This window comes from Zingiber officinale, chromosome 6A, assembly GCF_018446385.1.
Source record: "Zingiber officinale cultivar Zhangliang chromosome 6A, Zo_v1.1, whole genome shotgun sequence".
Taxonomy (NCBI): Eukaryota; Viridiplantae; Streptophyta; class Magnoliopsida; order Zingiberales; family Zingiberaceae; genus Zingiber; species Zingiber officinale.
Window position 1 is genome coordinate 107427817 of NC_055997.1, and position 26278 is coordinate 107454094.

At 35.8% G+C, this 26278-nt stretch overlaps 2 protein-coding genes across 2 annotated transcripts; both read left to right on the forward strand.

Annotated features, from left to right (window-relative positions):
* The first annotated feature begins 10369 nt into the window (after positions 1–10369).
* Positions 10370–15231, forward strand: LOC121997301 (transmembrane protein 87A-like). The gene is made up of 5 exons (XM_042551649.1): positions 10370–10708; positions 12798–13728; positions 13887–13982; positions 14174–14310; positions 14730–15231. Exons 1-5 carry the CDS (start codon positions 10491–10493, stop codon positions 14905–14907), a joined length of 1560 nt encoding a protein of 519 aa, XP_042407583.1. The 5' UTR covers positions 10370–10490; the 3' UTR covers positions 14908–15231.
* Positions 15232–15470: 239 nt separating this feature from the next.
* On the forward strand, positions 15471–24772 carry LOC121997302 (3-oxoacyl-[acyl-carrier-protein] synthase I, chloroplastic-like). Its single transcript, XM_042551650.1, has 7 exons — positions 15471–16112; positions 18454–18885; positions 20044–20217; positions 20911–21024; positions 21106–21207; positions 24329–24395; positions 24494–24772. The coding sequence occupies exons 1-7, from the start codon at positions 15669–15671 to the stop codon at positions 24559–24561; spliced, it is 1401 nt and encodes a 466-aa protein (XP_042407584.1). The 5' UTR covers positions 15471–15668; the 3' UTR covers positions 24562–24772.
* The last annotated feature ends 1506 nt before the right edge of the window (positions 24773–26278 follow it).

Sequence of the window (26278 nt, forward strand, 5' to 3'; positions counted from 1 at the left end):
AAAAATTATTGGAGAAATTTTTATAAATTTCCGGAAACAAATTAGGAAGTTTTAATTTTTGTTTTAATTAAAACTTTCCTTGATTTGGGGAGAAGAGTGGCCGACCAAATAAATTGGAGAAGAGAAAATTATTTTTAATTAAATAAATTTTCTTTTTCAATAGCAAAAGAATTAAGGAAGTTTTTATTAAATTTTCCTTATTTGCCAAGACCAAGGATTATAAAAGAGGGGGTAGAGGAGGCTTCATGGTGAACAACCTTTATTATTTTCTCCCTCTTTTCTTCCTTGATGTGGCCAGCCTCTTCTTCTTCTTCTCTTCTCTCCATCCTTTGTGGCCGAACCTCACATCTTCTTTAGAGATCAAGTGGTGGCCGGATTCTAGCTTGGAGAAGAAGGAGAGAAAGCTTACATCCCTTGGAGCTTGATTGGTGGAAAAAGATCTTTATCTTTTGAAAGCATTGTGCTTGGCCGAAACTTGAAGAAAGGAGAAGAAGGTGCTTTGGTGGTTTCTCATCTCGGAAGATCGTTGCCACACAACGTCCGAGGTTAGAAGAGGAATACGGTAGAAGACCTAGAGGTTTTTTGCTTGCAAAAGAAAAGGTATACTAGTATTTAATTTCTGCATCATACTAGTTTTACTTCTTTGTAAAAATACCAAATACAAGAGGCATGCGATTCTAGTATTTCGAATTTGTTTTTGATGTTGTGTTCTTTTGTTTTTTTCTTTTCCTTGTGATTTGATTGTTCTTTTCAGTTGACCTAAAGTTATTTAAGGAAATTAAATATTAGCTTTCCTTAAAAGACTTTGTCTAGGCGGTGGTGGTTGTTCCCATATCCAAGAAGGTCATGTGCCTCGCCATGCAGTCCTGGAAGCCAATTTTAGAAATTAATATTTAATGGAATTAATAACCTAGGTGATTTGGATCAAACGTGTTAAGTTTCGCAGGAGATCCAAGTCTAAACCTAAAAGAACAAATAGATTAAACTTTGGATCAAACGTGTTAAGTTCCGCAGGCGATCCGAGTTTAATTTAAAAGAACATATGGTAGCTAGGAAAAGGTTCAGACCTTTGTACAAAATTTTTGTACAGTGGAACCATTAGGTTTTCCGAGTAGCAACCAACAGTAGCTTCCGAAGGAGAGGCTTGTATTCAAGGAATTATCTTGAGGAGCTCAGCATGGATACGAATAGAGGTGAGGTTCGACAACGTCGCTACGATTGATGTCTTCTCGTTACAGGTCATCCGTAAGGTACACCTAGCGTAAATTTATTTTTCGTAAAAATTTAATTATGCAATCATGTTTGACATGTTGTATCCTTGTATGCGTGTGGTACGTGCGATGTAATAATTTAGGAATTACTATTATTTTATTTTTTGCTGTGCATATTTACAAAACGTGTTTTAACACACACTGCATCAAGCATATCCCAACAGTGGTATCAGAGCATAATCCTGCTTCAACATGATCATAAAATTATTTTATGGTTCGTAATTTGTGTTGTAATTAATTTGGGATTTTTTTTGGAATTATTAAGATTTTTTTATTTTTGGAAAGTTTGTTAAATTGTTAGGAAATTCTATTTTTGGAAAGTTTATGATATAATTTTAGAAAATTAAATTTAGAAATATTTTTTTAATTTAGAAATTATCATTTCTGAATTTTTTTTAAAAAAATTTTGAAATATTTTATTTTTGAAAATTTCCTAATTTGTTAGGTAATACCAAATATGGAAAGATTCTGAAATTTTTTTTAAAAAAATTAGATATGAGATATTCTAAATTAAATTATAGAATTAATCTTTTCTAGAATTTTTGTATTTATTAAAATATTATATTTTTGGAAAGTTTCCTAAATGGTTAGGAAATACTAAATTTGAAAAGATTTAAAAATTATAAAAGTACAGATTTGAGATATTCTAAATTAAATTATAGAATTAATATTTTCTGAAAAATTTGGATTTCTTAAAATATTTTATTTTTGGAAAGTTTCATAAATTGTGAGGAAATACCAAATTTGGAAAGATTTGAAAATCACAAAAAATCCACATTTGAATTATTCTCTAATAAATTAAGAATTATTAATTATTTATTTCTTAAATGGTTAGGAAATTAATTTGGAAATTTATTTTCAAAATAATTAAAGATTCTTAATTGATAGAAAGATTCTAGATGAGATATGTTAATTAAATTTAGAAATTAGTTTCCTAATTTGATTAGATAAATTTTGATTAAAATCATATTTATAACATATTTTTATTTCCAAAATAGAATTATAACATATGTAAATTTATGTCATGAACATATCATATTATATGTCATGTAGATGCATTAATTATGACATGATTAGATTTTATCATGCGTGTGATGTAATTAGATCTTATCATATGTATGATGTGTCATGCTATGTCATACGTGTGATATGTCATGCCATCATTTATGGCATACGTGCAACGTGCCATATCATCATTTATGACATGTGTGTAATGTCATGTAGATAGAATTTTACATGATGTAGATGAGACATAAATCCCTTACTCAATATTAAAACCTACACCTTCCGTTAATATGGTAAGAACCAAAGTTTAAGTTCTTGTCTGAGTTATTGGCCAAAATCAAGCTCAACTTGAAATTAAACATGCTCAACTTGAAATTAAACATGTTCAAACCATAGAGATGCAATCTCATGATTAACGGGTTAGTTTTAAACTTGAAGCATCGATTTGTTGTGCCAAAGCCATAATCAATATGGATAGAGGTGAAGTTGGGTGATGTGCATTTGATGTATGCTTGTTAATGTGTTAACAACTTGATGTTTATGTAGAGATCAATTAGTTGCTAGTATAATGTGATAGTTACATATAAGTGATATGTAATCGGTAAATATGTTATCTACCACTATAGCTAAGAATGATTTGTTGGCCAAAGTCAAGGTTATTCTTATCTATGGTGGATATCAACCCACTTGGAGAAAACCTACCCTCTCCCGAATTCAAAATAAGTGTATTTAAATTTGATAAATAAGCGAACTTTTATGTAAATTGTTTACATAAATAAAATCATGTCTCTTATACATTCTCATTTTTGTATTTCTAGGTTAATCATTTAATTATGACTTTTGTTAATCTGTGTTTGATTTTGGACTCGAACAAACTGACTAGGCCAAACTTCTTGGATTGATTTCAAAATTTGAGAAATCAAACCTGAAAAGTTAGCTTATGTCCTTGATCAACCTCTTCTCACCAGTCTTGATGTCGATGCAACTGCAGACTAACTGTTGGTTCTTCAGAAACATAAGAATGATTCTGTACTTGCTAGTTGCATCATGCTAGCCGCTATGACTCCTGAATTACAGAAACAGCATGAGCATTTGGATGCTTATGATATTGTCTATCATCTTTGTGAGCTATTTGATGAGCAAGCTAGATCCAAAAGGTTTGAGGTCTCCAAGCTTCTCTTTTGCTCAAAGATGCAGTAGGGTTCGTCTGCAGTACAATACGTATTAAAGATGAATGACTATATAGCGCATTTAGCATCACTTGGTTTTACGATGGATCATGAGTTAAGTATTGACTTAATTCTATATAGTTTACCAAAAAGTCATTCACAATTTGTGATAAACTATCAGATGAACAATTTGGAATTAACCATTCCCGAGATGATAAATATACTCATGACTGTAGAGCCTTCTATTAAGGGTGAACAGAAAATTGTGATGTTAGTAGATTCCTCCAAGAAAGATTCTAAGAGGAAGCCAAAACATCAAGCTAAAGGGAAGAGCAAAAGTCCAAGACAGTAGAACCGGCACAAAAGGGCCCATGCCATCATTGTGACAAGATGGGACACTAGCGAAGAAACTGCAAGTTCAATCTTGAGTCCATGAAGAAGAATAAGGCATTCGATGCCCCATCTTCTTCGGGTATTTTCATTATTGATTGTCATGTTATTTCCTCATACACTTGGATATTGGATACTGGGCATGACTCATATATATGTAATAATATACAGGGGCTAAGGAATAGTAGAAGACTCATCAAGGGAGAAACAAGTCTACGAGTTGGGAATGGAGCAAAGGTTGCTGCAGTCGCCATCGGAATATACTTGTTAAAGCTTCCTAGTGGACTTGTCTTAGAACTAGATAATTGTTATTTTGTTCCAGCATTAATAAAAAATATTGTTTCTAGTTTTTCTTAAATAGAAAAGGTTTCCATTTAACTTTTAGTAACAATTGTTATTATATAACCTTAAATGATATTCTTTATGACACTAGAACTTTATGTAATGACATCTACGCATTAGATATATCTAGTGACAAACTCAATATCAAAAAGTGCAATAAACACACTCGAATAGATAATCAATTAACCTCTTACTCGTGGCATTATCGCCTTGGCCATATAAGTAAGAAACGCATGCCCGAATTGCAAAAGATTATAGTTCTCGAATCATTTGAATTAGATACATTTGATACATGTGATTCATGTTTAAAAGGCAAGATGACAAAGTTACCTTTTTCTCGAAAGGGTGAACAAGTTGATCAGTTACTTGAGCTCGTACATACTGATATATGTGTACCAATGACAACTCATGTATTAGAAGGTTATAGCTACTTCATTACTTTCATTGATGATCACTCTCGTTATGGATATGTGTATCTAATGAAACATAAGTCTGAAGCCCTTGAAAAGTTTAGAGAATTCAAAAGTGAAGTAGAGAAACAACTTGGTAAAAATATTAAGATACTTCGATCCGATCGAGGTAGTGAATATTTAGGCTAAGAGTTTCTAGATTATCTAAGGGATTAATCGAACCTTGTTAGACATGGTTAGATCAATGATGGATCGTGCAGATCTTCCCATGACCTTTTGGGGTTATGCACTCATGACATCCGTTTACTTGCTAAACAGAATCCTGACGAAAGCAATCTCAACTACTCCATATGAGGTATGGACTAGTAAGAAACCCCTCACATCTTATTTGAAGATATAGGGATGTCTTTCTTATGTGAAGAGGACTATATCAAACAATTATGATAAGTGTTTATTTATTAGATACCCTAAAAAACTAAGGGTTACCAATTCTATCACCCCTTGGAACAAAAGGTGTTTGTTTCAAGGCATGCTACCTTCTTAGAGAAAGAATTTCTCTTACAAGAAGTAAGTGAGAGTATGGTTGAATTTGATGAAGTTCAAGAGACTCTAATAAACACTACTGAGATGCCTAGTCAAGAACTACAATCAATTATGACACAACCTCCGCGTAGATCAGGTAGGCCACGCAATATTCCTGAGAGATATGGATCTCTTGTAAGAGAATCGAATGATGTGTTACTTATTGAGGATAAAGAACCTGCTGATTATAAAGAGACTTTGAATAATTCAGAAAAGGACAAGTGGCTTACATCCATGAAGTTGGAAATGGATTACATGTACGAAAACCAAGTTTGGAACTTGGTAGACCCACCTGAAGGCATTACGCCTATAAGATGCAAATGAGTTTTTAAGAAGAAAATCGACATGGATGGAAATATTATTATCTACAAGACAAGGTCTGTGGCAAAAGGCTATCGTCAAAAGTAAGACATTGACTATGATGAAACTTTCTCACTTGTGGTCATGCTTAAATCCATTTGGATACTTATGGCTATATCAGCTCATCATGATTATGAGATATGACAGATGAATATGAAAATAACTTTCCTTAATGGAAATCTGCTTGAGGATGTGTATATGACACAACCCGAAGACTTCACATCTGTCAACAAGAATAAAGTATGCAAGCTTCAACGGTCCATTTATGGACTAAAGCAAGTATCCAGGAGTTGAAATATCCGTTTTGATGAGGCGATCAAACAGTTTGATTTTTCATAAAATCCAGATGAACCTTACGTGTATCAAAAGGTTAGTGAGAGTGTAGTCATATTTCTAATATTATATATTGATGATGTATTTCTTATAGGAAATGATGTGTCAGTTCTACAGTCAGTTAAAGTTTGGTTGTCCAATACGTTTTCCATGAAAGACATGGGAGAAGCAACTTACATCCTCGGGATGAAAACCTATAGAGATAGATCGAAAAGGTTGTTTAGTCTTTCACAATCAACATATATAGACAGAGTGCTAAAATGATTTAGCATGTCTGAATCCAAGAAAGGTTTCATACCTATAAGGCATAGAATTCAACTTTCGAAGTCTATGTGCCCACGTACAGAAGAAGAGAGAATTTGTATGGATAAGATACCTTATGCGTCCACAATAGGATTTATCATGTATGTTATGTTATGTACAAAATTCGATGTATTATATGCTCTGAGTGTTACGAGAAGATACCAGTGTAATTCAAGAATGACTCATTGGGTAGCTGTCAAGATGATCATTAAGTACTTAAGAAGAATTAAGTATATGTTCTTAGTTTATGGAGATGGTGATATGACCATACGCAGATATACATATGCTAGTTTTCAGACGGACAAGGATGACTCCAAGTCCTAGTCTGGATTCATATTCATATTAAATGGAGGCGCAGTTAGTTGGAAAAGTTCCAAGCAAGACACTATTGTAGATTCTACCTATGAGACGAAATACATTGCAGCCTCGGAAGCAACAAAGGAAGCGGTTTAGATCAAGAAGTTCGTTCCATCCATTGTTGAAGCATTACCTGTTTACTGCGACAACACTGGAGCCATTGCGCAAGCAAAGGAACTGAGGTTTCATCAGCGATCAAAACATGTGCTTCGTCGTTAGCATCTGATCAGAAAGATCATTAGTAGGAAAGAAATATAACTTGAGAAAATTTCCATTGAGAGAAATCTAGCGGATCCTTTGACAAAGGCTCTACCACAAAATAAGTTTGAGAGTCATGTCTGTGCTTATAGTTTAGGACACCGTGGCGCGATTGCCTTTAGTCCAAGTGGGAGTGTTAGAATTTGAGGGATGTCCTAAGGTAATCGTCTTACATTTTTCTTCTATTTATTTGATAAGTATAGATTCACTATTTGAGTGCATATTATATGTTTGATTGTCTTAAACTCATTTACTAAATACCCTGTAATATAATTCATAGCATGAGAAAATTTGTGATTATATCTATCATGTGTAATTATGAATATATTGAAATTTCCCTAGTTGTCGAATTGATGTATTCGGACACCATCAATTCTGTAAGACTAACACGAATTATACTCCTTGGTTCGGCCAAGCAGTTGTTTTCTCACTGGCTGGAGACATGGGGATGTCGAGAGTTAAATGTGGATGCCGATTATGGTAACTAGTTCATTAGAGTGACTCGCTGTAAGACTTCATATGGTTATATATATATATATATGTCTGTAAAGTTCTTACTGCAGCATAAGTGCAAGTTTCTTTCGACTTGAGGTATACAAGTCATCTTGGTCATGGAGACTTATATTGTGACATCTTAAGCAAGCATCTCAGTAAGATGTACCCGAGATGATTGAGTATAAGTTGAAGTACTCGAAGGTATTTAGATAGCTCACGGAGGATTCACCACTCCTCGTGAGGAGACGTATATCCTATGGCCACTCATAGGATTATTCCTCAAAATCTTTGGCCAAAGCATCACATGTTAAGAGTGCGAGACTCTTGTACACATGTACGAGTAATTTGAATCAGTAGAACGATGAAGTATTACTTGGGCTAGGTGTGATGTAGTCAGCCCAGTGAGGACAAGACACATAGACCATGTCCTAAACCAAGTGGGTATAAGACGAGTGAAAGGAACGAGACACAACTCACTGTAGCTACTGAAGGATTTAGAATTAATTCTATGATCAACTATGATTTTTCGGCTAATTAGGGATTATGATGTACTACTAGATGTCACTCATGATCGTTCTATAATTAAGTAGTTAATTATGAATAACCAAGATAAATCGAGAACCTATTAGGTCACACGTACTAACAAGTCTCTAAAAGACGTAAAACAAGTTAAAAAATAGGATTCTTAGATCAAGAGATAAATGTTTGGTTGGACCATACATAAGACAAATATGAAAATATTTGTCGCAATAGAAGCGCGGATGGACCACATCTCTTATGGAAGAGTTGGACCATATTTGGTTTAATCATGAATTAGTCATGAACTAACTTGGTTTATTTGTAAACCAAACCAAGGGATTAATAGACTAATTTTTTGGTTAAAAGATAATGAGTTGGATTTGAGTTTTTTAATCCAACTCATTAATGAGGGCTATATATTGATATGGTTGAGAGAAAATTATACACATGATATCATTAATTGGCTTGTAAGGTTTTTGGAAAACCTTAACTCAATTTCTCTTCTCCTCTCCCTTTGTCGCCGCCAACAAGGGGAAGCCTTTCCCCTTGTTGCCGTGACCACCACAAGGGAGAAAACTCTCCCTTGTGTGCTTCTCTTTCTCTTCCTCTTGATCCCTCTTCTTCGCTAGTAGTTAGTAACTTCCGAAGGAGAGGCTTGTACTCAAGGAGTTGTCTTGAGGAGCTCGGCGTGGATACGAATAGAGGTGAGGTTCGACAACGCCGCTATGGTTGATGCCCTTCTCGTTACAAGTTATCCATAAGGTACACCTAGCGTAAATATACTTTTCATAAAAATTTAATTATGCGATCATATTTGACATGTTGTATCCTTGTATCCGTGTCGTGTGTGTGATATAATAATTTTAGAATTATTATTATTTTATTTTCCGCTACGTATGTTTACGAAATATGTTTTAGCACACACCGCATTGGGCATATCTCAACATAAATCCAATCGGCCCCTAAGCCAGTCAGACTCCTTGTAGGAGACAATATTATCATAGAATTGTAGCAACTTGATAGAGAATAATGACTACTTACCAGAGAATATTCTACTACTCTGATATATGCACGTAATTGGACCTTCCTTTGCTTAGAGGAAGGTTGTTGTATGTCCTCCATTACTCGATATATTCTGATACTAGATATTTTCTGATACCTCATTATTACGGAGATTATGAGAGACGGTGTAAAAAGGATTTTCTCCATTAGTCAGGTACACGCACGTGCATGCATACACATCCACATTACTATTTTACTGTTCATATTCTTCTCTATTTTTAGCCAAGGCTACAGTTCTGACTTAAGTATCAGAGTACCTGTGTCAAGGACCCCTCCCTGGTTCTCATTATAGGTTCTTGTTTGCCCTCTTTGTGGTGCACTAGATTTGCAATTTTCAACTCTAGGTCATTCCCCCGTCACCGATATTCCTATCCTTTTATTGGCCGCTCATCCATTCAACTTCTGAACGGGATCAGAGTATAAGACTTAGTAAAAGTGATCAATCCTTTTTGCTATTTATGACTGTGATGATTTGGGGTATACATGAAAGAGTCATGTGATCTTTTGATGAATAATACCAAACAATAAGGGCTGGTATTTTGTTTATGGCATGAAAAAGATGGTAAGTTTTGATCACATGATCGGATAGTTGTAAATAACAAATGCAGAGCTAGTCTATTTAATTTGCATCATTTTAAGTTTATTTGGAACAATTTAATAATAGTATTTAGATAATAATTGTTACTTGGAGAGCCAGTCTGATTTTAATTGATATTTCTTAAACTTTAAATAGAATACTAAGTGGAAAGATGATCTGGAAGGGTTTAACATTGAGTTTTTATTTTTTTTTATATTTTTTAATAGCAACGGATATCTTATTTGTAGTCGATTAATTTTAAAAATACTCAGTTCTATAAAATTTTTTCTTCTATTATCAAGAGAAATCTAAAAATACTTATATTGACAATCAAAATTTACAATCAATAATCAAAATTTATCATTATTGCAGAAAAAAATACTTAGTTACAATTAGAAATCAAATAATGAATACTTAAAATATTATTGGGATGTCCGCACTGTACGAAAGAGGCAGGATCCTTTAGATCGTTTTTACAATTCAAAGAATAATTCCTTTGTATATATTAATAGAGATAGATCATCACTATCTATTTTATAAATGGAGACCAACTATTTTATCAATACATGGACCATCTTCTAAATCCCATTTTACGGTCTAGAAGATGTCCTCTGCTGCATCAAGCTCAAATCTATCCAAAATGGCAAACTGTGCCAAACCCCTCTCCATCAATGGTCATAGACAGTGGACTTTGCACTAATAGGCCAATTTATATCCGCTAAACACGGGCCAAACTAAGTTACCTAATGACATTTAGCCCCTTTCTTAAACCTCGCTCGGATCTAATTCAGAGAAAACTAACATTAAAATACAGTTACTGTATACCCACCGAGTACCTCAATGAGCGAGTCTCCGTAACGTAGGTCCCAATCCTGTACCTGCTGGTCCATTGTGCGGGTTTAAGATGTTCGAGTGAGAAATGAATCCAAATATGCATTACAAATAACCTCTCTCTATCGTGCTGTGAAGAAGCTTCGCCCTCTGGAAGCAGCAGCAGTTGCCAGATCCACAGCTCGAGCCCTTCGTCCTCGCCACTTTCCTTCTCTTCAATCCTCCGATGGCGCGCCTCGATCCTTGCATTGCTCCTCCTCTTCTCGGGTTCGTGGTTTTCTGTGGCATTCTCGCCCCCTTCGTGGGCGGCTCGGTGCACAGCTACGTCGGCGAGAAGTTTGTCCCCAAAGGCAACGCTTTCATCCTTCACGGAGGTAGCGAGGGACTCTACGCCTCCGTCCCCGGTGGAAACGCCACCTCCGGTAGCGGGGAGTCCTTTATCCGGTACTTCTCCTTGTCCTTGTTTGTTCGATAGATCTGAGGTGTCTTGATTTGGTTCCTGGGTTTTAGGCTACTGTGGGGACGGGATCTATGGAGAAGCAGGAGATTGGGGGATTGAGAGCTGAATTGTGTTGCGGCACAAACTTTCCAACATTGAGTTGATGTTTTATGGATCTAACACTAGGATCTCTCCATGACTGGTGGTATTAGTATGAATGTGATTTCCCAATGAGTTGAGTTTTTTGCTAGATTCCAGATTGCTATAATTTGAAATGGAATCAGTTAGAGAAGTGAAATATCATAGACAATGTATGGTAAAGTGACACCAATTTCATTACACGGTATATATTATAGAGGACTCAACATCAAATGGACTAAACCCAAAATAAACAACAAAGGACTAGTAATACCTTCAATACTCTTCCTCAGGTTGGATAATAGATAATATCTATGCTGAATCTGTCACATAACTTATCTTGAATAAATCAAAAGTGTGGTATGTATTCAAACTCCTACCTTTTTTCTTTTAGAAAATTGTTACATAATTTAGGAAAACATCTAACAAAAAGGAAACAAAATCTAACATGGCAAGGCAAGTAGGTGTCGATTCCTGCAACCTTACATCAATGCATCGAAAAAGAGAGATAGGATGTGGTGAAACCCTAGGAGAAAATGTCTTGAGTGAACATGTCCTATCGCATGACATCACACAACAGATGGATAGAGGTGGTCCGAGGGGTGTCATTGAGTGGATAAGGCGTGATCCTAAGAGATTATCTCCAGAGTGGGCTTCTCCTTGCTATGAGATAATATCTGACATGCAAACTATAGGGAGAAGGAAAGCACTCAACGAGAACTGATTGTTGTTACTAGGGTTAAAGGGATCGTCAATGTACAACAACGAGAGTCAACTCCATGGCAGACAAGATCAACTCGAGAACCACCTACTATTTGGGATTGGTTCCAAGGGTTAAATAAGAACCAAAACCCTGACTTGAATATTAGATAAACTTGAGCACCAAAGCATCTTTTGCTGAAGCAAAAGTATGCAGGTTTGGCACAAAGAGATGGACAACATGCCAATCCGCACATTGAGACTGAGAGAAGCACAGTGCTGATGCTGCTGGGTGGCTGCAATGCTTGAGAGGGAGGAAACTGGTGGAAGGCTATTGCTGAAATTGATTGCCTCACCCTTAAGAACATTAGTGTAGGAAACCTCACACTAAACAGAAATTATGCTACCATTTGAATAGGGAAAAGAGGTATTTTATATAACGTTATTTTTGGAAATGGACACGTATTTCTTGGTACACAACGCTCAACATAAACCCTAAAAAGATCCATATGGGACTAAACTCACAATACCACAACTGAATTAATAACTCATAGTTCATCTAATGGAGAAAATCCAATCATTTTATTCCTGAGTTAACTAGCATTATTCTAGAGCAAGTTTGATAGAATTGGATTGTATTAATTCAAGGAAACCTGAAATATCAGAATATCATAAGGTTTCATATCAATAGAACTCTGTAAGGTTTTAGATTTTTAATAATATTTAGTGTCTGCATGAATTTCACACCTATTTTCATTTGGTTTCTCTGGCGAAGTCTCTTCCTGTGAGTCAAATCTGAAAGTCAGTTTTTAGTTCCAAGTTAGTGTTTTCATTTTTGGTATATTACACCGTAGTTCTAGTTCACTTAAAAGTTGAACATATGACAATGTTCTTAATCCTACAACACGATCTAAACAAAGAAGTACTTTCTTTTTTAGCTAGATATTAAGACTTAAAAGGTCAGATGTGGTGTCAACAACCATTTGAAATGTTTCTACTTTGTGATCTGAATAGATAATTGAGTTATAAAATCATCTCTCCTCTTTCTATTCCCAATATGAGGCTGAATGGATTGAACCTCTTCCAATTCTGCACTAGCAGGAGCCTCATATATTGGGATTTGCTGTTTCTTTTATTAAAGGACAAATAGTTTACAACAATATCTTTCACAAAGTGTTTTGTGTGAATATTCTTCCCACTTACTTTTCATGGCAAATCCATACTTATTCATGTGTTGACTTTGTTTCCTTTTTTCAGCTTTGATAAGATCACTTTCACACGAACTGAGGAAGCTGCTCAAAGTAGTAAAGAGATGGATTCTTTTATGGTGCAAGCAATTGTGTTTGAGGTAGAAGATCGAGAAATAATTGGTGGATCAGCCTATGGTGGACAACGAGCTATTTGCTGCACCTCAGATCTGGCGAAATTAGGTGCTTGCACTCAGGGTACAGTCATCTATAGGACTAGTAAACAAAATCCTAACTGGCCTCAAGTGATAACTGCAACTTTCAGTGCAAAAAATCGTGTTACAACTTTGCCATCTCACAGTATTTCCATCACAAGAACTGGGATGTACAACCTGTATTTTATATATTGTGATCCATCACTTAAAGGATTGGTGATAGAGGGGAAGACTGTGTGGAAAAATCCTTCTGGCTATCTGCCTGGAAGGATGGCCCCTCTCATGTATTTTTATGGGGTTATGTCGTTTGCATTTGTGATACTTGGAATGTTTTGGTTCTCACAGTATGTGAGGTTTTGGAGAGAGGTTCTTCCACTTCAGAACTGCATAACACTTGTCATCACATTAGGCATGTTTGAAATGGCATTGTGGTACTTTGAATATGCTGAGTTCAATGCAACTGGTCTCAGACCGATAGGAATCACCTTTTGGGCAGTAACCTTTGGCACAGTAAAGAGAACGGTGTCACGAGTTATCATTCTTGTTGTTTCTATGGGGTATGGAGTTGTCAGACCTACTCTAGGGGGTCTCACTTCTAAGGTGATTATGCTGGGAGCAACATTTTTTGTAGCGTCGGAGATACTTGAGTTGGTAGAGAATGCAGGTGCCATAAGTGATATAGCTGGAAAGGCAAGACTGTTTTTGATTCTTCCTGTGGCACTACTGGATGCATTCTTCATTCTGTGGATATTCACTTCTCTTTCCAAAACTCTAGACAAACTCCAGGTACTTGAAGTGCTTCAGTTTCTCCTCGATTCCAGTCTCTATGGAATCTTATCTCACTTCGCTTAGTGCAATTTTGTTTACTACATTTTCACCATTACAACTTTTAGGTTAATAATATGTTCAAAGGTATCTAATAATTACTTTGTGGTTCTTGACAGGCTAGACGGTTGATGGCTAAGCTGGACATTTACAGGAATTTCACGAATGCTTTGGGTGTCGCTGTTGTTGTATCTGTTTGTTGGATCGGATATGAGGTAATAAAGATTAGTTCTGCTTATGTTGTCTTCTTCAACAGCAGGGACAAATATAGTCTTTATGCTCCTTTGACCTCAACCGCAAAGAAACTTGATTATCTGAAAAGAAAAATTTCCATAGACCCACTTGCTTAATATTACAATTTTGTATATGACTGCCTACATGATTAGATAATGCTATTTTCCTGCAGCTTTACTTCAAGTCAACTGACATATACAACGAGAACTGGCAGAGGGCTTGGATCATTCCTGCCTTTTGGCAAGTTCTTTCCTTTTCTGTTCTCGGCGTGATTGCTGTTCTTTGGGCACCCTCCCAGAATTCAACTAGGTAAATTCCTGGACCTTGGGGATCTTGCAATTTCATTTCATTCCTGAACACTGAATAACACCAACCTCAATTAGTCAAAGAACAATGTGTAGGGTTGAAATGCTTAAAAGATTGACAATACTTAGGATAAGCAGTGCTAGCGTAAACCTTGAGACAAGAAGTTGATCTTTGGAGAGAAGGTCCATTTGATTGTTGTGGTCTGATCACAAGTGCTACAGACTTGGTAGTTTGAAAATAGTAGTTGTAGTTGAAAATTTTGGACAAAGAGAACAAGGCCTTAGTAAACTGCAACGCGACATGATAATCCATTTGACTGTTTGATTGGTTGCAAAAAAAAAAAAAGATAACAGTGAGATTCATGCAGCATTTCCGGCAAGTGTTTTTCAAATTCACGCCTCTTTATTTTTCTCCTCTTTTAGATTTGCTTACTCAGACGATGGGTTCGAAGATTTTGATCGAGAGGAATCCCTCTCGTTAATAAAACCTGGACCAATTCCTCCAAGAGATACTCACAATTATACTGATGCCAAATCAACTTTGGGCTTCAACACCACCAACTCACACAATGAAGACATTGAGGAAGACAAAAGAGCGTAGCAAAGTCACTACTTCTTCATCTCTACCTGCATGAATTTGCTGGTTCATGCCATCAGAGAATTCAATAAGCAGTATCAAATTGATATAATGAGGTCTTCCACTCCCCCATAATATAAGCTTTGCATTTAGACCTTATTTATCATGTTGTAGCATGGCCGTGTAGTTAATAATTTTGATTTCACATTTCTGTTCAAAATTTTAGTTGGATTATCCACTATACGATGGCTGTATAAAATTGAAATTTTTTATCGCTTCATTATGGTTTCAAGCATTTTGTAGCTCAACTACTAATTTGCATTAGTTCAATTATTAAATTCAGGTCTATGTGAATCTTGTCGAGTAATTGTAGTAAAAAGTAGAATTCTTCGTCGCACAATCGATCCTACAATTGTTTGTGAGATAAATCGAAAAATTATAATTAACTAGTACGGAAAGGATTTTTTTTTTCTCAACTTGATCGAAATTCGAACCTAACTCTACCTCACACGATCCACGTACAATAACGTGTAAATCAATCCTTTATATCTTCCAGGTGTAATTTGTATCTCACAGATCAATATTCACCTCCCAGGTCATCTACTTTTGCGCTCTTGCTAGGCTTCCAGCATCGAATACCGTTCACGCTGTGCCGAGATTAACACTGGATACGCTCCCCTGCATCTTCTTGTTCGCATCGCCGCTCTCGCTCGCTTAAATAATTACAGAGAAAACGCTGGTAGTTCTCTCGCTACCACTTCTCCTCCATTTCCCCCGTCGCCACCATGCTCGCGCTACGCGTCCCCTCCATGGACGGGCTCCGCCTCAGCTCCTCTTCTCCCCTCCCCGACCACCGGCGCTCCCGCTCCGTAGCACTGCGTCGGCTTCTCGCTGTTCGAGTCTCCGCGGCCGCGCCTCGCAGAGAGGCCGATCCCAAGAAACGGGTGGTCATCACCGGGATGGGACTGGTTTCCGTGTTCGGCAACGACCTGGAAACCTATTACGAGAAGCTGCTCCAAGGGGAGAGCGGGATCGGGCCCATTGACCGGTTCGACGCCTCCAAGCTCCCCACCAGGTTCGCCGGACAGATCAGGGGGTTCTCTTCGGAGGGGTACATCGACGGGAAGAATGATCGAAGGCTGGACGACTGTTTGAGATATTGCCTGGTTAGTGGCAAGAAGGCCCTTGAGAGCGCCGGCCTCGGCCTTGGGAGCGAAGCCATTGCCAAGGTTAGATTTGCATCCTTTGTGACTAAGTTAGGTTTTCTTCTTTACTGTTTCTCTACCAAATTCGATGCGTCTTCATTTTGGTGCTCACTTTTATGGGCTCTCCCTTTCGTCGTCACGACTTGCTTCCGTGGCACATGAATGACATCTCCTGGTTCGTCTTGTTCGATGAGATCCTTGTCAGTACCGCTCCGGCATCAGTATCTCCCTTCTGTTCCTCATCTTCTCAGGAGGCTCTTCCTTCCTCTTCGACGACCTCTATTGACTCTTCATCCTTCGTTGTTATGCTCCAATCCGCCCAGTGCAATCCCTCGGTAGATTCTTCTTCGATGTATGGACATCAAATGGCTCAGGATAAGCTTGGATGAGTACAACTCAAGAGGCGCAAACCAAAAGTGTGGAATTGTTAATATAACGACCAGAATGGTTTGGGCAAATTTACCCTGGATCAATAGAAACAGTCTCTCTTCTTGCACCTGCGACAAAGGTCTTCTTCCTTTCTGCAGACAAAGTTCGCCACCGAAATTGCGCACTATGGCGAGCACATTCTGGTGATCTTGTTTCTGAGTTGGGTGGACTGTGGCTCTTCCCTAGGAAAGTGTACGATCTCGTTGTATGGTCGTAGCCTAGAGGAAACTTTCTAGACTGCAATTACAACCATTGGGTTTAAGATAGCAACTATGTGCTTCAGGATCGTTGATTTCTACAACTCGACAAGCTATCCTTTTGATCAACCGGTGACCAAGTTCCACAAATCTACTATTTTATCTTATATCTACAACTCTCATTTAATTCCATTCGGTCTCTTGTTTCAGCATCAAAAGATCAGTCTTCACTCTGATCCTACACCTATAATTCTTCCTATAGACTTGAACCAACAACGCCAGTGCTACTCCTTTTAAGTCGAAACATTTTGTGTTTTTAATCACATCATCAAACAGTTCTTTGTTTAGAAATCTTATCATCATCTAAGAATGCACATATAATCCTATGACCAAGTGGGTCGCTCAATCTTGCATTAGGTGGTAACTCGGAGGTCACACATTTGTAGATGTGTTACTAATATCCTGTCATCCTGAAGATTATGCAAATAATCCTTAGGCTGGTGTGTCATTTGTTCCAACCTAATTGGTAATCTGAAGTTTCTGCAATATATATAATCATCCTTAATCTTGTTTGTTGAAAATTGAAGAAATTCGCAACACCTTAAGTTTGAAAGGGCCTTAAAGGAAGAATATTTTCTCATAGTCTCCTATTCGATTTACATTAATTCCTTCCTGATTTGCTTTGTTTATTTTTCAATTCACCAAAATATATTACTATGTTAGTATGCACCAATATGTATATTCTTTTGTATTTTTCTGTAATTATCATTATGTTAACTTTCTTTTAAAATGGAGCCTAATATATCATTTGTTATTATTATATCAAGTATGGTATCATTGTCCCTCATATTATATCAGCAGACTCTAAAATATTTTTTAAAACAGATAGGATTTGAATGGAAATTCCTAGTTTTGGGGTGAAATTGATTAAAAAAAAAAGCTGACAGTTGGAATCTTGCTTCATAGTTCAGTTTTGACATTCATCAACATAATCCATTTAGAGCTAGTGGAGCAAGGGCTTAAGCTGTTTTGGTTCTATAACTTCCTTCACTAAGTTCTGGTGCCACTTGTCGACCCTATTTACTGAAATAATTTATAAGCTGTCTGGTGGAGTCCTTGATCTTCTTTTCATGGGTGAGTTGTTGAACTAATAAGCTTATTTCTTCTTTTCATAGGTGAGTTGTTGAACTATTAAGCTTGTTTCTAACTGAGTAGTTTTATCTGGTAAGAAATAGTGTCCTTGCTAACTATATAGTAAGGAATTTCAAACAAACCTCGATAATGAAGCAAAAAATGCAATAATGTTGAGATCATTGGAAACAGCAAAGAAGACATGCTCTGATAATCGTTAATGTTTGCACTTTTCCTAATCTCATCAGACAACAGGTTTGGTGATTAATTTTTCAAGAAGATCTGGCATCATCAACATCCAAGATGTTTCAATAAAAGTTGCTGCCAACAACAGACCCAAATTTTAGCACCATACGTTAATTGAGGGCATTATGACATCAGTAAAGAGAATGTGAATATGCAAGAACAATGTAGAACTTACAAAAATGCGATGTAGACCAGCAATAAGCACACCCTTCTTCCTAACTTTTATATGTTTAATACAGAGTTAAATTGTTTAAGTTTTTTCTCTAAGTGGTTAACAAATGATGAACTTATTTTTGTTATTTTCACCATTTCATTACGTAGTATTTGGTTTGTTCTTTTTAACTAGCTAGTTTTTTTAGCAGATTGACAAGGTTCGCGCTGGTGTTCTTGTCGGTACTGGCATGGGTGGCCTTAGTGTCTTTTCTGACGGTGTTCAGGCTCTTATTGAGAAAGGCCACAGGAAAATAACTCCTTTTTTTATTCCATATGCAATAACAAACATGGGTTCTGCACTACTTGCAATGGACATTGGTTTCATGGGTCCTAACTACTCAATTTCTACTGCTTGTGCAACTTCAAATTATTGCTTTTATGCTGCCGCTAATCATATTCGTTGTGGTGAGGCTGATATAATGATTGCTGGTGGTACTGAAGCTGCAATCATTCCAATTGGTGTGGGAGGTTTTATTGCGTGTAGAGCATTATCTCAGAGGAATGATGATCCTGAAACTGCATCAAGACCATGGGATAAGGACAGAGATGGTTTTGTTATGGGAGAAGGTGCTGGTGTATTGGTATGTACTAACGTATTTTTATTATTCTTTTGCCACGTATTTTGTTGAGACGTGTTATCAGGGTTATCTTTTCTTGATTCACTTCAATGAACTTTTCTAAGTTTCTTATGTACAAGCACTATCCCTCAAGTTTTAGAATCTACAAACAGGATCCATTGTGGTTCCTATGGGACTCACCAATTTCATTTATTTGCTCTGCGGCAAGTTCCCATTGACCACTGGTCAAATCTGTTGCGCCCTTTTTATCTTGGAGTCTTTCCAACTTAGAAGTGGACACTGGACTGAAGCTGAAATATAGATCCAGATCAATACAGAAAGATGTTGGAAAATGGTGGTCATTGATAATTATTTGTTATTATTTGTTATTATATGATTGTTTTTTTCTTCTTCAAATGGTTACTTGCCACATTCCTATTATTTGTTTTTGGTACCAAATGGCAACTTGCATTTTGAGAAATAAAAAATGACTAATTGGAGGAACTCAAGCTTATGCAAGTCTGCAGCATGGTTTCATTCATGCTATGTTCTGATGTGGTACGCTGACAGGTCCATCAAAGGAAAATGGGTTGAGTATCTTTTCCTCATCCATACCCAATTTTTTTTGTAACTTTAGTTTTCTGTGATCCAAATATAGTATGAGAGGTTACTCAAATTTGAGCTAGTTATTATTATTTAAAAAATCATAGGCCTTTAGCTATGCAAGTCAATGCCACTAGTGACAAAAACATTTTAGAATCTTATAATGTAGGATAAGTGGAACCTTGCTAATTCGTGATTTTAGTTTGATAAAGTATGAGAAAATGGACATCTGGAAAGTTGATGGCGTTGGTATTACAAAATACAAGTGGTTATGTCATGCATTGTGATGAACCTTCTAATTCTCAGAGTTCCACAATTTATAACTTGGTTAGGCTTAATAACCACAGACTAGATAGGGTTACCTCAAAATTTGTTGCTTTTCAACTTGTGAAAAATTAGATGGCGTTATCCCAATTCCAAGATTTATGGTTAGTTACATATGATTTTTAGTGCTTAATGCCCATGTAACTCATCTAGCATGACAAATGGTAACATTGGCTAACTTTGGCAAATAATGACTGTGATTCATATGGATATTGCTTTCTATCATTTCTTACTGTGTGGAAACACCTTGTGTAGGTTCTGGAGAGTCTTGAACATGCTATGAAACGAGATGCTCCAATTATTGCTGAGTACCTTGGAGGTGCTGTAAACTGTGATGCCTACCATATGACAGATCCTCGAGCAGATGGACTTGGCGTTTCATCTTGCATTCAGAAAAGCCTTGAAGATGCTGGTGTGTCTCCAGAAGAGGTAATAGATAATTTTTGGTTCAACTCTCAAAGCATACAGATTATTTATCAACTTTGTTTCACTCTTCATCGACTCTAGAAAAGACATTATTTGATTTATCGTTAAACAGATGAAATTCCATGTTAATTATTTTGATCAAGCTTACATGCTTATGTCCTTGTATGTGTATATCATATAAATTATCGTTGTTTTATATATCTATGTCGTATAGTTTTGATCAAAATTTCTTTTGTTTACCTATCACATATTTTCTGGGGGTATTTTGTGGCCTTGTTTTGCAAGCACATGGTTTGTCAGATAAAAAAACTGCAAACTGAATGGTCTAGCTACTGCTAAATGGAAAGTTTTCTCTAGGTTTGTTCTCTTTATTTATGTCCAAATTAGAATGTTGTGTATCTGGAATCCATCACTTTCCTTACAAAAATTTGTAATTTTATATGGTTCTATTCGTAGTATAACTCCTAATATGGCAATACAAGAGCAATATGTTACACTTACATCGCTTATAACCTATTTCTCTTCTCTTGACAAGAAAACTGCCACTTGACTCACATGAAATTTGACATTTGAAACTCAATATGCCACATGTGAGAGCGACTCTAAATGATGTAATGAACAGCACATCAGCACTTGCAAGAGTTTCCTAATTCTGAAAATTCTTTCCAAACTTCTCTGAATGACCTTGATTTTCAGGTTAATTATATAAATGCTCATGCAACTTCCACACTTGCGGGAGATCTAGCTGAGGTGAATGCCATTAAACAAGTTTTCAAGAATCCATCTGGGATCAAAATGAATTCTACGAAGGCAAGGACCTTCTTGTCATCTTTGAATGACTTGAAATTGCTTTATGTTTTTCTGAGATGCTCTCGTTCCTCCTTTTTTCAGTCTATGATAGGACACTGCCTTGGTGCAGCAGGAGGTCTAGAGGCTATCGCTACTGTGAAAGCCATAACCACAGGATGGCTGCACCCCTCAATAAACCAGTTTGTAAGTGAAAATATTTTTCTTATTGAAATGGACAAAATGAATGTGATATTTTGCATAGTTGTAATGAAATATATCAATGTTTCATTAACAAATTCTAGCCAGATATTTTACATATACCCCTCAATAAACCAGTTTGTAAGTGAAAATATTTTTCTTATTGAAATGGACAAAATGAATGTGATATTTTGCAAAGTTGTAATGAAATATATCAATGTTTCATTAACAAATTCTGGCCAGATATTTTACATATACAAGAACAATACACAAAATTGGTAGATGTAATAAAATATGAATTGGGATACAATCATATTTTACTTCATTAGTGAATAAGAGATGGCATTGAGGTTAGTCCAAATAATATAGTCTACTTGCTGATAGATATATGATATGTTAGATAATAAATTTGATGTTTATGTTCATAGCTATATAAATCCTAGTTGATAGTTGATACCAGCCGATCCAGGGGTGAAGAGGGGATTACCAGGGCTTGTTGGTGAAAGAAAGAACCACCCCCCTAGCCTATCATCTGTTGGTATATAAAATCACTATTGTTGATACCAATGTTGATATCAAACCTCCAAAAACTTAGCTTCATTCATATTGGATCAGTAGGATTGGAATCAATGAGAAAAATTCAAAAAAGGAAAACATTTAAAAAAATTAGATAATATTAATCCATTAAAGACTGAATAAATTAATAATTAATATTTGATCGTAAAAAATGACATGATTTACTTGTTTTATTTTTAATTTACCAGTAAAAATTACTATTAGTATAATCTTTGATTATAAAGGGCAGCTCGGTGCACAAAGCTCCCGCCAATCGGGGTCTCGAGTAAGGGTTGGACCACATTGGTTCAATTGCATACGGCCTTATCTTGCATTTTACAAGAGACTGTTTCTGTGACTCAAACTCGTGACCTCAATACCACATAACAACTTCACCGTTGTGCACTCTCCTTTTATAATTACTAAATAATGGAGTTAGTATTTATCATATCTATATTACTTAATTAAATAATATTAACTTTATATGATATATTTTTACTACAGTAAATATAATATATTTCTATTTAATATAGTACTATCTTAATATAATATATTAAACTATTAACTTATTATTATTATTTTATATAATTATATTGCCACAAGATGATCCACCAATGATGGTGAACTCTTGTGTTACTCCTTCGACAATTAGATCGGTGAATCCTTTGTCAATTATGGATGATAATAGGATGAGACAGTGGAGTGAGTATTTAACTTCTCGCTCTCACCTTAAATGAGAAGTGGGACAGAGTACCTTATGGGGTGAATTTCTTTCTATCCTAGCCCCACTCCTCTTCTTGTATAAGATGAGTTTGGGGAGAGACAGTAAAACCTAAAATAAAATACATACAGAGCTGTGAACCACCTCTTCTAGAAATCAAGCTCTTCTTCAGAGGCAAGGTCTCACTTTGTATAAGATTCTTTTAGGATAGTTTGGATCCCCTGGTCCACAATCTCTAGTCCCCTCCTAGTCCCTTCACTCATTTACACTTCGGATGCCGTTTTATTTACGCTCAAACTGATCTAAAAGACTACCTAACTCATTAGTGACTAAAGTTTATCAAGTTTTACCTCTTTTTCGGGTGAATTTATTGTTTTTTATGCAAGTGAGAATGTTTTGGTTAAATTTTGTCGATTTGAGCATTAATAGAGTGAATTTCATTCTAAGTGTGTCACTAATGAGTTAGGTAGTCTTTTAGAGAAGTTTGAGCGTAAATGAAATGACATTTGAAGTGAAAATGAGAGAAGGGACCAGGAGGGGACTAGAGATTGTGGACCAGGGGATCCAAACTGCTTTTAGGATCCCTAAGTTAAAATCACCAAGCCGATTCGGAAATTGCGACCTCTATTCATTGGTTTAAACAAGATACAACTTATTGAAATAAATTGAATGAAAAAATTGATAAAAACGAATATTTCTCTGAGATTCTGGGTATTCTATGGTTCTTTTACACACCAATTGTCAATTCTTGGTCATTGAGATTCATGATAATTCAGATTAATATTTTTAAATGTATCTTACCTTTTTTTTTATCCCCTTGAACAAACTGAAATGATTGACCTCCAACCAAGATCATTGACATCTTTCAGTTTTGATGTGATTCCATCAATTTGTTTTGAGATACAAGTGGTTTCATCTTTCAATTTCACAATTTCAGTGACCTGCATAGAGAGGTCAGAGAAAATGACCAGAATCAGATTGCCTTTTGCTGACTCTGATCCAACTAGGTTGATCCAAACTGTATCATGATAAAATGAGTTAGCTAAATATGAAGATTGCAAGATTTTGGGATGATTAAAACTATGATGAAAGATTGTAAAACCTTGCTTCTTTTCCATTTCTGGTGTATATAACAAAACAAGTCCTCCATGCTTTTGTAACTAGACCCACAACAAACTTGTATTCTCATTACACATTACCAACTTCTACAACAATTCGGTGTTGGCATTCTCCTACAAACGAAACCACACCAACACCTTTACAACACAATTTTAATTAATGATTAAATACAGACAATGAAGGGGAGCCTTGGCGCAACGGTAAAGTTGTTGCCATGTGACCAAAAGGTCATGGGTTCGAATCCTGGAAACAGCCTCTTGCAAAAAATAGGGTAAGACTGCGTACAATGGATCTTTCCCCCTGAGACCCCGCATGGCGGGAGCTTCGTGCACCGGGCTGCCCTTTTTTTTTTTTTTTTTATTAAATACAGACAATAAGAACTAGACCATGACTCTGCTAACATAGTATTTAGTATTTAATATACCTTCTCCATTTGTTGGACATGTTCTGGGTTAGGTTTGTATCAACAATGTTGTTCGTGCCTGAGCTGAATGGGTACTAGTGTTATTTGGTGTAACATGCACTCTGTGGTGTTAAATAACTCGTTGGGCCATAAGAACCAGTAACATCATTTAGCTATATCTAGAAGGATGAAATGGATCTAGTAACATACACTTTTATGAAATAATATATGATTTCTGAAGGATTTGAATTTAATAAAAATCAGTTATTGTGTGGATTTGAGTTCTCGTCTAAAATCAAGTAGTTATATCTTATTTGTAATAACTGCAGAACCCAGAGCCGTCAGTGGAGTTTGATACGGTAGCAAACAAGAAGCAGCAGCATGAAGTCAATGTCGGTAAGTTTGTAATTCTTCTCATGTCTTGTTTTATTTCCCTAATGCACCTTTCTGGATTCATTTAATTCCGTCTCTCATGGTAGTTACCTCTCTTGCAGCTATTTCCAATTCATTTGGTTTTGGAGGGCACAATTCTGTGGTGGTATTTGCACCTTTCAGGGCTTGATTCCTTTTCTTTCTGCCTTGATGATTTACCTTCTTACTTGAGTTCAGGAAAATTGGTGTTTTTTCGTAGCTGAATTTTCTGTCGCAATTTTTTTCTGCAAACACTTAGTCATGATACGTTAAAAAAAAGAAGCAAATTTCCAGTAACTCACTGCGTGATATGTTGGGGGATTAAGATTCCAATTGAATTCTTAGAGATTTGATTCTTGCAATTTGTGTTTCTTTTGTTTGGTCAAAATCCAGATAGTGTGGAGTTTTATGAGGGGGAAGGGAGGAAGTTTTCCCTTTAAAGAAATTGGTGCATTTTCCAGGTAGAATGGACTTGAGAAGGAATGAAGTTTATACTCTTTGGAGAATGAAATAAATCATGAATCTAATATGAATATGAATTGTTTAGTTTGTTTCGTCTAGTGAATAGATATGGTCTATGCTATGTTCCTGTATAGGAAAATTGTTATATTCTGCATAATAATGATCCTATAGCATGCTTAGTGCAAACGACTCAACCAATTTTCTAAGCTAGTTCATTTGACTAGCTCGGTTCAATTCATAAGTCTATCATGGTCCACTGGTGGCGCTCAATTTATGCACCTCTTGTTCCCTCAAGCTTGCTCACTTCGCTTGGACATACCAACTTGACATCTTGCTTGCTTTTGCTTGTACATACCACTTGGACATCTTGCTTTTGCAATTATTGTCACACTCAGATAGCTGACTTCACGTTACTTGTTGCCAACTTAATTGGAAGTAGCAATATAGACTTAATTTGCAACACAAATAAAATCCAAAAGAGGCTCCCATGGGTGTGGTGCCATGGTAAAGCATTCAGAGGAGCAATAGAAGGATCAAGATTTGAATTTCAGATGTAACGAACATCTTAAAGGTTAATATTGAGTGTACATAAATTATATTCAGGATTTATCCAGTAAATAAATTAAGAGGGAAGACTATTTCTTTTTAGGATTAATCAGATGAGAAATTCAAAAGGAATGAAACATAACTTAATATATAAATAGGTTTTCATTTATATAGATCATTCTTTTTCTAAAGATATTTAAACATCAAGCTGTTGTCTAAGATTCAGTGTTATTTGGTTCAATAGTGTTTTTTTAAAAAAATGATAATAATTTTCATTTAATATAATTTAATTAGTTAAAATTAACTTTATTAAATTATTTTATTAAAAAATATTATCTTTATATTAGTTTCGTTTTTTAATGACTTGAATACTACAATTTACATATAACATCATTAATACAACAAGACACAAATTGTCATCCTAAATTTGCAATCAACTTGGTTAACTTATCTATCCCAAAACCATTTTCATCTACTTATGCTCGGTCTGACGGATTCAAAAATTAAGGTAAGTTTTTCGCACGGATTATTAATCCGAATTCCTCGTTTGCTTACTTCGAAATTCATCTACCGATTGATTTGTAATAAAATTTTATTCATCCAAAATCAATGCCTTCCTTTTCTTTGTAAATTGCTTCTCCTCCGTCGTCACCGCTCCCCTCCCTTTTTTTTTCAGGTTTTGACCCATATACAAATGACTTTTATACTCCTAATTCCTTTATTTGTATTTTTTATTTTTATTTAATTTTATTTTGTATCAATTTTGTTTATTTTTTTTTATTAATTTTATTTATTTTATATAATTTTTAATATACGTCAGAATATCTCTTTTTCTTTAAATTACTTTTTTAATTCGACAT